Source organism: Amblyraja radiata, chromosome 1 (genome assembly GCF_010909765.2).
Source record: "Amblyraja radiata isolate CabotCenter1 chromosome 1, sAmbRad1.1.pri, whole genome shotgun sequence".
In the NCBI taxonomy this organism is placed as follows: domain Eukaryota; kingdom Metazoa; phylum Chordata; class Chondrichthyes; order Rajiformes; family Rajidae; genus Amblyraja; species Amblyraja radiata.
Genome location: NC_045956.1, coordinates 69,902,061 through 69,918,652, shown reverse-complemented (window position 1 = coordinate 69,918,652; position 16,592 = coordinate 69,902,061). Strand labels below are relative to the sequence as shown.

The following is a 16,592-nucleotide window of genomic DNA, read 5'->3' as shown; positions in this document are numbered from 1 at the left end:
TGGTCCAAAGTATGAACAGCTGCCTGAAACCTGTTGCTAGTGAGATTGGATTGCAAGATCATTTCACGTAAAATAATAAAGTTGCTGTGGGTTCCAAAAACTGAAGCAGCTGGTCCTGTCTAGTCTAAGCTGTGCCCCCAGGAGGCATATCCATTATTCATGGGAGTCACAAAGACCCTTCGAAACAACATCAGTGGCTCCTATCAGGATGTTCTAATGGATGTGACAGTAAAGACACAATTGCCATTTACGAACGTCCACACTCTGGAGGAAATACCTACGTCTGCTTTCTGCTGAATGAAAGGTAGTTAAAATGACCCAATTACCCCCCCCCCCCCCCGTTAGGAGTTTAGCTTTTGAGTGAGGCAGTTAAGGGCCTGTCCCACTTAGGCGATCTAATCTGCGAATCCAGAAGAGTGTCTTCGACTTTTAAGCTCGAGGGCACTCGCCTGGAAAGCCTCGAGCTGGATCGACCGGCTGCGTTGAAACCGCGAGCTTCATCTACCGACCGACCACACACACACACACACACACACACACACACACACACACACCATGAAGGTGGGGGCCAGGGACAGCGTAGGAGCACTGTCTGCGCGATAAAGAGGAAGGTAAACGGCTGCCACACCGTACCGTAAGTCCTATAGAGAGCACGGGGGGAGAGAGGGGAGAGAAGGGAGACAGAAGGGAGACAGAAGGGGGGGGGGGAGAGAAAGAGTGGAGACACTTTTAAGAAGTTTAATATAGTAGGCATTTGGGAGACGTGTGGGTCACAGATCTCCATGCAAACAAAGAGCGCAGGTTTTAAGTGGAATGGTGTCAGGAAAATCGGACTTCTTTGTCACTGATGAGGAACTTTCACTTTGCAGACCTCTGAGGTTGATAATCCCATCACAGAATAATTTTGCTGGTTACTCTGCTAGAAATATCATTATCACAGCTAACCACAATCCTGCTGAAAAGTCAGGAGTCAAATGTTGCAGCAAATGGCAAGATGCATAGAAATGTGCACAAAATTTCAGTCTTCCTCATGTTGTAGCAGCTGCAGATGTGTTCCATAAAAGATGAAAAGGAAACATGTTTGGTTAATTTTCAAATGCTCTTTGTTGTTTCATGATATGTATGAAGCTGGTGATTCATGTAGAGGGAATGGTCGGCTATTTCAGCTTCAACAAAGCTCATAATGAAATCAAGGACTAATTCCCTAAATAAAATAGGTCCCAGATTTGAGTAAAAAGGTTAAAATACTGGTGTTATTTAAAAAATAAATTTTTTAAGACAGTCTTAAAAAATTTAATGGGAAACATTAATAGTTGTGGAGCATTCCTGGACTTGTCCTTCTCCCCGCTAGTCTTATTAACAAATAACCAAATCATATAATTTCCAACAAGTGTTTAAACCTGAATATCTTGTTTCAATGCTGATCAATTTGCATTTCTAACCATTTCCATTTTTTCCTTATTGGTATTTGGAATAATTTCACAAGAATTTTCCTGACATTTTTTAACTTAATTAATTTGCCAGTCAAATTGTTGCATCCCAAATAATAGATTTATGGAACTGTGGAAATCCTGACAGGGTTAATCTGGACATCCAAACCACACTTAGCAAATCAGCAAACTTAGACCGATCTGGTGTAGTAGGCACAAGGAATTGCAGATACTCGTTTACAAAAAAAGGTACAAAATGCTGGAGTAACTCAGCGGGTCAGGCAGCATCTCTAGAGAACATGGATAGGTGATGTTTCAGGTTAGGACTCTTCGCCAGACTGATTGTAGTGGAGGGGAGAAAGCTAGAAGAGAGGTATAATAGGACAAAACTTGGCAAGTGCAGAACATGGTCAATGAGCAGGAGATCAGCAGTATTCATAGAGGGGGGTCAGTTAAAGAGAGTCCCACAGAGCACCCGTCTGAGGAAGCAGCCTCTCTTCTGGCTTTCTCCCCCACTACTACAATGTCTCAGAGTCCCGACCTAAAACGTCATCCATCCATGTTTTCCAGAGATGCTGTTTGACACAATGAGTTACTCCTGCTCTTTGTGTATTTATTTGGTAAACAAGTATCTGCAATTCCTTGTGTCTACACTAGACTGGCATAGGCCTGAATAATGTGAAACAAAGGGTTTGGAAACCAGAAATACAAGCAGAAATAGCAGTTTAAATACAACCATTTTCAATCCACCCTGACAATACCTGAAACTTGAACGAATCCTCAGTAGAAATTACTCCTGAATGTCGGTACCACACTGCACCGTCATTAAGATCCTGCTGTGTAAAGGAGCTTATAGCAGTAGCTGTTTTCCCCTCCGGCAGCCTTTGCCACCCATCTGCTGGGTCATCAGCTGACATTGGTACCAAGATGATCACATCACCTGGTGAGGATTAAAGTGATTAATAAATGAAGTGTAGCAAGATGAAGCATGTCAGTGCTACTGAAAACAAAGAGTGGAAAAAAAGCAACAAATTCTAACTGGATGGTACCTGCAGGACTGAATTGCATGGTTTAATAACTTCTAACGCTCTTAACTTCTAACATAAATTTCTAACGTGCAAAAAACTCTTAATTCTGATCCACTCCCTGACACCATGAAGTGAAATTTAGCAAACCATCCAGCTGGCAACAAAGAGGCTGGTATTAAAGCCAGTCATTTTCTTCTTCAAATTGGTATCTGCGATACTATAAACCCATAGAATTTGTTCTGGACAAGCTACAAATGCCTCTGGATTATATCACAATCGCACTCATATTCCATCACTGAAACAAACAAATGGATAGATAATGAAAGGGATATAGATAACAGTAAAAAAATAGTGCACAGTCCAGAATTAGAAAAAGGTGATGCTCTCAAAGAATTAAGAAGGATCTTCCCCAAGTTAGGAGACTGGTGATTCAGGAATCAGAAACTGTTTAGTGGGAGGTGCATAAAATATAAAAGGAAAAAAATGCAAGAAGCAAAAATGTGCATGCAGGAAGATTGAAATTAAAAGGGAAAATGCAATTAATACACAGCAGGTCAGAAAAACTCTCTGAAGAAAGAAAAGTTAATGTTTTTGTTCAATAACCTATCAGAGCTGAAATGCCGAAACTCTGTTTCTCTCTCTACCGATGCAGCCTGGCCTGCATTTTCATATTTTCCTTTTTATTTCCTTTGGTTTTACTTTCTATGACCTGAAAAAATTTGCAAAATAACCTAGAGGGCTTTTTACATTAGATAAAAATGCAAAATACCTTATGCTTTCAAAGTGATGAGGTGATTTCAGTAAGATAAATAGCAAAAAAAAAATATTGGCAAATCATTAGCGAAGAGGCAGAAATCAACGTTAATTATTTCATGTACAAAGGAAGGGTAGGAATGCCTGATGCAAAACAAGGATCAAGAAAAAAACTAATTTTAGTTCTTATCAGGGAAATAGGAAAGTATTTGAGGTAAAAGAGAAATCAAAGGCTTTGGAGAAAAGAAGTAGGCTTTTCCATTCAACTGATGAGAATGCCAAGACAATTTTGTTAAGTTTTCATGACACCGCCTGTCACAATGAGTTGACCCAAAAATGTCCAAATTAAATTGTTCATTGGGGACTGAATCAAGAATCAGGCAACAATGCTGAACACAAGTGTGGAAGAATCAAATGGTTATTTGATGGTGTTCATAAGATAAATCATTATCTACCATATTTGGGGGTTTCCTTTGCATCTATCAGATTGAAGACAATTTCAGAATCATCGGCATCTTTGTCTTCTGCCTTCAGTAGTTTGTTGGTAATCTTCAGTAATCCACCTTCTGGGACCCATCCTGGCAAGTTTTTCAAAAGATGTGGTCCTTTGCCATTCTTCTAGAAAATAAATGACATTAGTTAAAGTACAACACATTCAGCAGATTGGGTGGCCCATTGGATCAGCACACTCTTGCACTCATTGAATAATATTTGTCATTTGTCAATTGTAAGAGTCCTATGTGAAATAAGTTTGAAGACAAAAATGTTTTTTTGATACATGTACCATTCAAAACAATGGAACCCATTCGGCCCAGATATATCTGCTACCACATTCTATCCCACTACCCCATATTTTACCCACAATGCTGCATTTTTCTCTATTTCAAATGTCAATCCAATATTCTCCAATATTATCTGTGCTTTGTTCTGCAAAGTATTTAATGTCTACCTCCGCCTCTCCTGCACCCACCAGCCTGCTAACCATCCCCCAACAAGGTAAAGACATTTCCTCTATTCCATTTCTTTATTCTCTGCGATGATTTAAAATTCATCAACAGAACCCCCCGGCCACCAGAAATATCTTGGCTGCATCGCTTCTGGAGTCACATGTAAAATTTCCCTCTTCTGGTGCAGCGGCACGGTGACACAGCAGTAGAGTTACTGCCTGACAGCGCCAGAGACCAGGGTTCGATCCTGACCACGGCGGCTGTCTGTACGAAGTTTGTATGCTTTCCCGTGACTTGCGTGGGTTTTCTCAGGAGAGTTCCAGTTTCTTCCCACACCTCAAAGACAAACAGGCTTGTAGGTTAATTGGCTTGGTAAAAATAAAAATTGTTCCTAGTGTGTAGGATAGTGGTAGTGTGCGGGGATCGCTAGTCGGCGTGGACTCGGTGGTTCGAAAGTCCTGTTTCCGTGCTGTTTCTCGATAATAAACTAAACAAACCCATCTCTGAGACTGAGATTGCACAGGTAAGAAATAGCAGAAGGAGTTTTTTCCGGTAAAAACTGGTCCAATGTGCTGCATCCCTGACAGAGATGTCATTGTATTTCTTATGCAGAAATACTGCAATTGTCTTTGCTCTGATTTCGCAGAAGGCAGGTCTTCAGAGACAACTTTATGGCAAGTTTTCAAACATGCTTATTCATATTCATATTTCACATGAATAACTGGAAATTCATCAGGGGAAAGACAGAAAAATGTACTTTGCAGTTTATAGCCCCAAATGATAGCACCAGTAATTTAACAATATTCAGCATGGCACGTTATATTACATTACAGCAAAGATAAATGACAACGGACTACAATTTACACAGTTCACAAAAACTACAAAAACGTTTTCAAAGTCATAAAACTGTCCCAAACTAACTCAGATATAGTTAACAATTAACTGTATAGGTTTACATGGAGTCATGAACAATCCAAACCAGTTAGGAACATGGATTTCCTTCCGTTAAACACAGTACTGAGCCAGGCAACTTTTACACAAAGTGGCTTCATAGTTACCAAGAATAGTTTTTTTTTTAAATTTCCAAAATTATTCATTATCTGAATTTAAAGTCTAAGCTGCTGTTGTGGGAATTCAAACTCATGTCTCTGGATCATAAATTTTGACCTCTGACTGCAAATCCAGTAATTTAGCCACTATCTCATGTGCACTTGGCTAACAATCCAATGATCACTCTGATCCCTTTGTAAGTGGCTTCAAACCCAAAGTAAATAAATCTCATGAGATGAATAAAAAATGTTGTGAAGCATTTGAAGCCTTTTCAATGCACCAACACTGAAACCACAATTTTACCACATGATGGCGATCTATTGTGTTTCCTGTGGACACAAGGAACTGCAGGTGCTGGTTTTCCCCCCCAAAAAAGAAACAAAGTTCTGGAATAATTCAGCGGGTCAGGCAGCATCTCTCGAGAGCATGGGTAGCTGATGTTTCAGGCCGGGTCCCTTCTTCAGACTGATTCTGGTTAGGGGGGGGGTGGTAAGAGGGGGGGAAGGCTAGAAGAGAGGCGGGGCAGGCCAAAGCCTGTCAATTAATAGGTGAATACAGGTGAGGGAGGTTTTGATAGGCAGATGGTTGTCGTAGAGAATTGTGAAGCTTGTGGAAGGAATAAACAGAGGTGGAAGGAGAGGTGGAAGGGGAGAAATGGGTGCAAGTCCAGGTGGGATGCAGGGAAAGGGAGGGGGGGGGGGGGAGGCGAGGTGGAGAGGGAAAGGCGTTGTTTGTAGGTAATTTATCTAAAATTGAAGAATTCAATGTTGATACCGTTAGGTTAAAAGCTACCTGAACGGAATATGAGGTTATGTTCCACCAATTTGCATGTGGCCTCACTCTGGCAATGGAGGAGGCTCGGGCCAGAAAGGTCAGTATGGGAATGGGAAGGGGAATTAAAATAGTTACAAACTGGGAGATCCAGCAGGCCTTGGCAGACCACGCAAAAGTGTTTGGTGAACATGTCCTATGGTCATCTGCAGATTGAATAGGGAATAAAGAGCCCTGAGGGGACTTGAAAGGATGGATGCGGAGGGGACATTTCCTCTTGCGAGAGAATCTAGAACTAGAGTCACTGTATAAAAATAAAGGATGTTTTAATTATGAAAGAGACGGGGATGATTTATTTTTCTCACTCAGAGGGCTGCCTGAATTTGGAACAATCTTTCACAAAGAGTCGTTGTAGAATTTTTACAGTTGATACTTAAAATCAAGCGTTATGGGCAGGAGAATTGAAGGGTGAGGGAGAGGCACGGAAGCTTGAAAGCATGCACCACCAGACACAGGAACAGGTCCACCCCTCTGTTATCAGGCTTCTGAACAGACCTTCCATAAGCTAGGGTACTGTCCGATTCACCTCTACCCCATTGGGGACAGTGGACTTTGTCTATGGCACTGATGTGCTGCAATAATGAGAATTATAATCTGAACTCTGTAACTTCTCCTTTGGTCTATATATTGTACTTGAGTTTGACCAGATTGTACTTATGTGGAGAATATCAGATCTGTTTGGATGGTATGCAAAACAAAGCCTTTCATTGTACCCAGTACACATATCCATAATAAACCTAAACCTCAGCCTGATTGAAAGATTACTGTGGATAGACGGGAATGTAGAGTTAGTTGCAATCAGTTCAGCCGTGAGCTGGGGTGGAAGATTGCAACCTTCACGTGGTCTGCCCTGTTTCGACTAATTCAATCAACTCGACGTGCACAAACGGAAGATCAAATAGAACAAGTTGTCCAACAATTTTAGGCTGTGCACGCCACACGAAAGAAGAAGCCGTGATCTTTTCAAAAGGCATAGGTTTCACGGGCCAGGAAACTATTCCTGTTTGGCTCCTGAACCCTATCAGGCTGGCTTGTTCCTTGAAGATCGTGGCAAGCCTTTAGGTTTCAGTAAAGTTACTCATCACAGGATACCCAGCCTCTGACCTGCTCTAATACACTACACTGGCATATGCAAGGTAAAGTCCGATCAAAGATCCTATTGGACTATCTTTGATCGGGCTTTGCTGGCCCTTCCTTGCACTAAACGTTATTCCCATATCATGTATCTGTACACTGCGAATGGCTCGATTGTAATCATGTATTGGCTTTCTGCTGGCTGTTTAGCATGCAACAAAAGCTGTTCACTGTACCTCAGTACATGTAACAATAAACTAAACTAACTAAACTTCTGGTATTAATGAGTCAGGCCCAGTTGTGTTTCTACGCTGTGCTGATTCCCAGGATGATGACGGTGGAGTATCTAGTGGTGGCAAGGGGAGATGGTGAGACTCTCTGCTGTGGATGGTAAGTATCAGATGCTGTTGTAATGTGAATGTTATCAGTCACACCCGAATGTTGTCCAGCTCTTGCTGCACACAGGCTCATTCAACTGAGGAGCTGAAAATGGAATTGAGTGTCGTGCAATTGTCAGCAACAACCCCACTTGTGACAACAGTAAGAAAGCCACTGATGTGACATAGTGAGACCTAGGACACTGCCCTGAAGAATTCCTAGTGTGATGACCTGGGGCTTGACCTCCAACAACCACACCATTTTCCACAGTGCAAAGTGCAACCCCGGCCTTCAGGGTATGTGTCTCTTGATACCCACTGACATGAGCTTCATCAGGGATCCTTGTTGTCAAGGGAGGCATTCTCATTTTGCCTCATGGGGGTACGTTTGGATGAGGGGGTGAACATGTCTGGATCCACACGACCACTGGATGATGTGGTTCACGTGAAATACTGAATCAGTCTGGTACAAGGTAAGTGCTTCTTCATCAGGTGCGAGGATAGAATGGGTAACCCTCTATGCCCTCTGCACTACCTGCTCTTCAATGCATCCACATGATTTAACAAGACATAGCCACAATATTCCTGCTGTGGCTCAAACAGGGACAGAAAAAGTTCCAGCATGATGACTTTCTAAGTTAAAGACACTGTACGAATGCACAATCTTGTGTCAATACACACAGGCAATAACAGTGAGCTAAATCCAAATCCAAGCACTTGTTTACGATCTCATTTTTCTGAACAGAAGTTTTAATCTCCTTTGTACCTTTGAGGGCAAGTCTATACCGTCCAAAGATAAGTCTACAAGAGAAAGGAATACCTGAACAAACATTAATCTTTTAAATTCAGATGTTAAAGTGGTGTTGGCAAACAAGAGGAGCTTGAAAATTGATTTCAATTAAACAGCAATTTGAACAAGACAATGGTTCAGCGGTGTAAACTCATTTTTTAATCGTTTTTTGCTGCAGCCTTCTGGTTTTTCACACCAGAGAGTTGTGAGTCTGTGGAATTCTCTGCCTCAGCGGGCAGTGGAGGCCAGTTCTCTGGATACTTTCAAGAGAGAGCTAGATAGGGCTCTTAAAGATAGTGGAGTCAGGGGATATGGGGAGAAGGCAGGAACGGGGTACTGATTGGGGATGATCAGCCATGATCGCATTGAACGGCAGTGCCGGCTCGAAGGGCCACTGGCCTACTCCTGCACCTATTATCTATTGTCAATAGGCACATTCATCATTCAGGCAATGTGTGCATGAAGCTTGAGGCCATGCAGTGTGTGAAACCTCTCAACAGAATCTGGAGTGCCACATGTAAGGATGCTTTTATTTGTGTGCTACGCCTATTGCTTTGCATTGATTTTCCTGAAGAACATAACGAGGGAGAAGAATTGAGGTTATAAAATGAGAGAAAGAATAACTACAATTTTCAACTGGAATATAATGACCATATCCCATATCATCATAATTTCCAAGATGCAATACTGCTGTACCGACTCCCACAATGCAAAAAACAAACATCCACTATAAGAAAAATCGTGGAGTGAATGAATAATTTAATTTATAATATCTTTTCTCGTTATCACCAGGGCTGAACACACAAGTATCCACTGCTCAGAGGTTAAATAGAAAGGATGGCACATGAAGTCTTCATTCATTCATTCCAGTGTTTTCCCCATGGCCACCATAGTACAGCACAACACAGAAACAGGCCATTCAGCCCTCAATCTTCATGTTGACCAAGATGCAAATTCAAAATAATTCCACTGACCTGTTGTTTCTTGGTTTACCCCTATTGTCTTTTATAAACAGAGAAACAACACTAGCTAAACCCCAGACCTCTGGGACCTCGTCAGTGATGACAGAAGATACAACGATCTCTGCCAATGTCCCAGTAATGTCAACTCTTAATAACCTGGGATAGATCCCATCAGGTCTTGGGACTTATTCACCATAATGTCCTCCCTGAACACCAACACTTCCTCCTTCTTAATTTCAACATGCCATAGGAATCATCCCAACCTTTTTCGCCCTGTTTACCCCTGGCAACTTTAAGAGCACATAACAATGTTATTATTTATGAACAACTAATGATGAACAGATACCGGTATACCAGAACCAAACACAGTCAGTCAATGAGAAAAAAAATGTACAAATCCCGAATCAACAAATTTTACCCCCTGGGTAGGTGAAATTTACCCCAGGTTGGGAACCCTTGCCATTACATATCAGCATAGCCCTGTCGAATCTTCCATATCATTCTCCTTGGTGAATAGCAAAATAAAGTGATTTAGCACCTCACCCACTTCTGTCTCCAAGCATAAATTCCCTTTCAGCTTTTCATCTTGTAAGCTTCACCCATTATCTCAGCTCTATCTCGCCCATAGTGGCTCCAAACCATCATGGCCAAATTCTCATCCATGCCTAGTCCCTCCATGACCTTGCTTTCCCAACCTTGCACTCCAAGATTTCTTGCTTCAATTCTGTCCATGCGCACATCCTTTGATTAATCACTCCAACATTAGCATTAATGCCTTGGGTCCCAAATTCCCTTGACAAACTGATGCTCCCTTTTCTCCCTATGAAATGTCCCTTGAAACCCGCCTCTGAACCACATCTGGCCCTCTACCCCAGCTGCGCAGAGGTGTCAAATCTGGAACAGCTTGTTCTTGTGAAGAACCTTGCAAAATTTTACATGGCAGCATATAAATGCAAATTATACTAATGAGCCGATGAACCATGCTGCTTTGCACGGCCCAGGACTGAAACAAAGTACACAGTCTCTCTTATGATAGTTTAGACAAGCTTTAGTTGCTGTTTTTGAATCCATCCTAGGAATGAGAGAATTCTCATGTGAGAATTCCCTGGGATGTGCAAGAGGCAAGTGTCACTCTCGGTGAGTGCCTGTTTGTGAAAATCCATTGTTTTTTCTCCAGCTTGAACCAGTACTTTGAAGGGGACACCAGTCAATGGGTGCAAATTGCATATCAACATGATAGCATTTCTAAAGAAACTACATTTTTGACTGCATATCCAATCTCAGGGAATTCTAAATAATTTATCTCCAATGCACTTGTAAAAGCGGGAAATGCAACAGCGAATTTGCAGATTACCAAGGCGCTCCACAAGGTGATGTATGACATGACTGGTGGGGGGGGTCCTACTTTTGTATTGCAAATGTACAGCAATTGCCAAGAATGACCCGTCAATTTATTTTTTGTTGAGGGATAACTGATGGATACAGTGCAAGTTCGAGACTCATTAAATAGTCTGGAACTTATAGGGCGGCAGAGAGGCGCAGCTGGTAGATCTGCTGTTTCACAGCACCACAGATCCGATGCACTTGTAAAAGTGGGGGGCTGGAGTAGAGATACAGGTTGGTGACAGCAGCATCGGTGGCCCCGGGGAGACAATGAAGGTCGGTGACAGTGACCCCAGGGTTAGAGCCAGCAGCCGCGGCAGTTTCGGTGGTCCGGGCCAGGGTTTGGCCGGGAAGGCGGTGAGGTTCGGAGAGGTGGTGGATGTTGTTGCTGCTCCTCGTGGCCATCACAGCCTTGTGGTGGTCGGGCAGGCGGCGCTGCGGTTCAGCGGTGGAGCTCCAAGGAGTGTCAGTGGAAGGAACGGTCTGGAGACAGGCAAGCTTGTGTCCAGGTAGGCGAAGAAGCGTTTGATGAGGGTGTGAGTGGGTGAGTAGGTGAGTGAGTAAGTGGGTGGGTGAATGAGTGGTGGGTGAGTGAGTGAATGAGTGAGTTGGTGGGTGTGTGTGTGTGAAGGCCCAGAGCTGCGGGAGAGTCAGGGCGAGTTAGTGCCGGGCCGGCAACTCAGTGAAAATACATGATTATCGTCTTTCTTTACTTGCTTTATAATTATATTTCACGATAATTAGTGAGTGCAACCGTGCAATATTTTGTCATATTATTAAATTGAGTATTATATGTTGTATTGTACTAGTTATACACTGGGATGTAGTGATAGGCTATAATCTTGTTTGACCCTCTTGGGAGACTAGCTTGCCCCCCACCCCCCCCCCCCCCCCACCCCTCCCAAGCAAAACCTGAAATGACGCCCCTGTTTGACAGCTCCGGCACCTAAAAAATGAGCACTGCAACACTGCCTACTGGCACTGCAATGCTCTCCCGGTACTGTGTCATAATTTCACATTGGAGACTCAAAGCTTTCCCAGTATTTCATCAGTATTTCCATCATTGGCTACACGAAAATAAAACTCATTGCACTCACCATAGGACCAGTACTGTTTGTACTCATTACTCATCAAGTGTTCATAAATCAGCATACAGCAAATATTATTGACACATTGGGATTCTCAAAATGCCCATAGAATCACGAGAGCTTGAATGTTTTACTTCGTAAACTATCTATTCTAAAGTAAATTCTGTTGTAAAAAGTATTGCCAAACTAGCCTTGACTGATTAGGAGCTTGGTTATATAGTCTGTAGTGGAAGTTGATCAATATAATTGAAGTATGCAGAATGTAATTTGTCAACTGCTCTTCCCTTAAAGCTAACATGTAAATCGATGGTGTACTTTCAGATGTAAGCAAGTAGAATTTACTAAAAGTAAATATACTAATTTCATATAAAATAAATATCAGGGAAAATTTCTGGCCAAGTTACCTCATCTGGTATAATCCCCTCATTAATTCACTTTGCACAGGCTGCTGCAGTATGGAGATGGACTTGTTAGTGGGAGCTGATTGAAGACATTTATTCTCCCTAACAAAACAGGTGGGTTCAGCAGAACAAGTTATGTTGATGATGGGACAGACATAAAAAGCTGAGGTATCCAGCATCTCTGGAGAAAAGGAATAGCTGACATTTCGAGTCAAGACCCTTCTTTAGACTGAGAGTCAGGGGAAAGGGAAACGATAGATATCGACGGTACGAGTCGACAACAAGTTAGACAGTGGAACTCAACAGGACAACTTCAAGTAATCCTTACATCCCCTCTCTCTCCGTTCTCCCCCACCCTAGTCGTTGTACTAGTTTCACTACCGTCCTGTTGAGCTCCATTGTCTTTTTAGTTCATTACCACCTATCCCACAGATAACAATGGACCATTGTGGGTTCCACATTTCCTTGATTACTGTTGCTTTCTGCATATCTTCCATTCATTTGTCCTAAGTACCGTTATAACACTCGTTTCCCTTTCCCCGGACTCTCTATCTGATGAAGGGCCTCGACTCGAAACGTCACCTACTCCTTTTCTCCAGAGATGCTGCCTGACCTGCTGAGCTACTCTAGCATTTTGTGTCTGTCTTCGGTTTAAACCAGCATCTGCAGTTCCTCCCTATACATGTTTATGATGGGTTTGGACCAAAGAGTCAAGAGTTTTATTGTCATGTGTTCCAGATAGGACAATGAAATTCTTGCTTGCTGCTGCACACCAGAATATGCAAATATAATACAGAACAGGAGATAAAAGTTCAGTGTGTCTATATACCATAGACCATATAAATAAATAAACAGATAAAGTGCAATAGTAATAATAGACTGTTATAGTTCAGAGCTTGTTTGATGTTGTGTTTAATAGCCTGAAGACTGTGGAAAAGAAGCTTTTCCTGAATCTGGATGTTCCAGATTTCAAGCTCCTGTACCTTCTTCCTGATGGTAACAGAGAGATGTGGCCAGGATGGTGTGAGTCTTTGATGATGTTGGCAGCCTTTTTGAAGCAGCGACTGCGATAGATCCCTTCTATCGCAGGTGGGGAGGTCAGAGCCGATGATGGACTGGGCAGTGGTCACAACCTTCTGCAATTTTTCCGCTCCTGGATGCTCAGGTTCCGTACCAAGCCACGATGCAACCGGTCAGTATGCTTTCTACTGTGCACCTGTAGAAGTTCAAGAGAGTCCTCCTTGACATACCGACTTTCCGTAATCTTCTCAGGAAGTAGAGGCGCTGATGTGCCTTCTTTATCAGTGTGCTGGGACCAGGAAACATCTTCAGAAATATGCATGCCCAGGAATTTAAAGTTTTTGACCCTTTCCACCATCGTCCCGTTGATATAAACGGGATTGTGGGTCCCTATATTACCCCATCCAAAGTCTACAATCAGTTCCTTGGTTTTGGTGGTGTTGAGAGCCAGTTTGTTGTGCTGGCACCATTTGGTCAATCGGTCGATCTCACTTCTATACTCTGACTCATCACCATCAGTGATTCATCCCACAACAGTGGTGTCGTCGGCGAACTTGATGATGGAATTCGCACTATGTCTGGCTACACAGTCATGAGTATAGAGTGAGTACAGCAGGGGGCTGAGCACGCAGCCTTAAGGTGCTCCCGTGCTGATTGTTACCGAGGATGAAACGTTTCAAGAATACGGACAGACTGTGGTCTGTGGATGAGGAAGTCGGGGATCCAATTGCAGAGGGATGCGCAGAGCCCCAGTTCCGTGAGCTTGGTAACCAGCTGGGAGGGAATGATGGTATTAAGCGCCGAGCTGTAGTCTATGAACAACAGCCTGACATACGAGTTTTTATTGTCCAAGTGATCCAGAGCGAAGTGGAGAGCCAGTGATATCGCATCCACCGTTGACCTGTTGTGGCGGTAAGCGAAATGCAGAGGGTCAAGTTTCTTGTCGAGGTAGGAATCTTAGTTTGTTTGTCTTCTATGTATTGAACTGTGTATGGAGGGTCTCATTTAAAAAAACAGATTTCACAACGAATGGAGGTGATTTCTGTTCAATGAAGAATTGATTTATATGGATCAGGCTCTCAGTAGCTGAAGTGGATCAAGAATGAGGATAACCACGTTTGTGGAAATCAATGAGACTCAGGATGATTTGTCAGATTTAGAAAGGTATCAGCAGGAGCTTTGGAGAAGCTGCAGACAAGAGTCCTGATGGATTAATGGTTTTCTCCTGGTTAATGCGTCAACCATTACCCAAGGGGAAACTGAGGAAAGCAGGAGCAAATCATGCTACCCTGATAATCCAAACATGTGGTGAAATCAGATTTTGCAAAGCAGACCATGTTGCTAACATTTAAGATGCTTAAATTGTCATTTGTTGTTCAGCTAATCTTGGTCATGTATACAAATATCTTGGTTATGTATACAAACATCATAGCCTCACACATCCCCGCAATGTTTTATTCCTTAAAAATCCACATCAGCACTTACACACTCAGAATCCCTCCTTTCATTTTTTACTGAGCTGTTTAGTTTATTGGAAATTTGGTGCATTTATCACTCTTCAAATAGTCTGGATTATCATGCCAATATGACAAAGTTACTTTGCAGAATGTTTTTTGAGAGTTGTAAACACTGGTAGTGTCATTATTTAACAACAGAGACTATTCTGTTTAGAAATGCTCACACTGCATCACTCCGCTCACACCAACGTATTAATTAAACTGTCAGTCTTCCAGTCGATCAACATTTACTTTAACAGGAAAAATGCGCTAAGTAATATATAATTTAGAGTCATTTACAAAGAGTATGTCAGATACGTGTCAAGCTAGAAATGGTTAGCTGAATCAAAATTAGTCTTCATGATTTAGGTTTTGTTCAACTGAAACTTTAGAAGAGCCGAAAAGATAAAGTGACCAAGTGTGGAGCAGATTCTCGAATTAATGGGACTGCGTCCAGGACAGCGAGGATGCCCAAATACGCCTGCGAGTAAAAATGGATGAGTATGCAGCATAGACATAGAAACATAGAAATTAGGTGCAGGAGTAGGCCATTCGGCACTTCGAGCCTGCACCGCCATTCAATACGATCATGGCTGATCATCCAACTCAGTATCCCATCCCTGCCTTCTCTCCATACCCCCTGATCCCTTTAGCCGCAAGGGCCACATCTAACTCCCTCTTAAATATAGCCAATGAACTGGCCTCAACTACCTTCTGTGGCAGAGAATTCCAGAGATTCACCACTCTCTGTGTAAAAAATGTTTTTCTCATCTCGGTCCTAAAAGATTTCCCCCTTATCCTTAAACTGTGACCCCCTTGTTCTGGACTTCCCCAACATCGGGAACAATCTTCCTGCATCTAGCCTGTCCAACCCCTTAAGAATTTTGTAAGTTTCTATAAGATCCCCCCTCAATCTTCTAAATTCTAGCGAATCTAGAAGACACCACTTCCATTTACAACTTTAAAAAATAATCAGAAATTACTTAGGAGCCTGTAGAGTTAATGTTTCAGCTGCCCCCACTGAGCCTTTCCTCTAATTCCACTTTTTATTTCAGATATCCTGTGCTTTTTATTCTTTTTTTAAAATCAATTCCATCTACTAGAAAATTCAAAAAGTTTGTTAAAATAAGGAAAAATAATTCATCAAATACTTTTGAGATTTAGATCAAATTGGCAATTGTGAGAATTATGTATCTCTGATGCACCCACGCTTCAACTTATTGTGATGTACATGGTGATAACGATTGATGCCAATGTATACTATATGTTCAGGGTGAGAGAGTGCAACCCTCTAGTGGTCCACCCTGTTCGAACTAATGCAATCAACCCGACATGCACAAACAAATAGATGTAGTGTTTTGTTTAAGAAAGAACTGCAAATGCTGGAGGAACTCAGCGGGTGAGGCAGCATCTATGGAGAGAGGGAATTGGCGACGTTTCGGGTCGAGACACTTCTTCAGACTGATGTCGGGGGAGGGGAGGGAAAGTAAAGGAAGAGGAGGATAGTAGGTTTGTGGGAGACCTGGAAGGGGAAGGAGGGAGAAAGTTAGGACTATCTGAAATTGGAGAAATCTATGTTCATACCGCTGGGGTGTAAACTACCTAAGCGAAATATGAGGTGCTGTTCCTCCAATTTGCGCTGGGCCTTACTCTGGCAATGGCGGAGGCCCAGGACAGAAAGGTCAGATTCGGAATGGCAGGGGGAGTTGAAGTGGTGAACCACCGGGAGATCAGGTTGGTTATTGCGAACTGTACGGAGGTGTTGGGCGAAGCGATTGCCGAGCCTGCGTTCTGTCTCGCCGATGTAGAGAAGTTGACACCTGGAACAATGGATGCAGGAGATGAGGTTGGAGGAAACATAGCAACATAGCCATAGAAAATAGGTGCAGGAGTATGCCATTCGGCCCTTCGAGCCTGCACCGCCATTCAATATGATCATGGCTGATCATCCAACTCAGTATC

General features: G+C 42.6%; 1 protein-coding gene across 2 annotated transcripts in view; it reads right to left on the bottom strand.

The window, feature by feature from the left end:
* The window catches only part of fras1 (Fraser extracellular matrix complex subunit 1), a 518,669-nt gene that overhangs the window by 146,891 nt on the left and 355,186 nt on the right, over positions 1-16,592 (bottom strand). For both annotated transcript variants that reach the window (XM_033023871.1, XM_033023878.1), the window contains exons 30-31: positions 3,667-3,829; positions 2,192-2,370 (exon numbers count right to left, since the gene is read on the bottom strand). In XM_033023871.1, the coding sequence (XP_032879762.1) occupies positions 2,192-2,370; positions 3,667-3,829 (342 nt within the window). The remainder of the gene's footprint in view (positions 1-2,191; positions 2,371-3,666; positions 3,830-16,592) is intronic.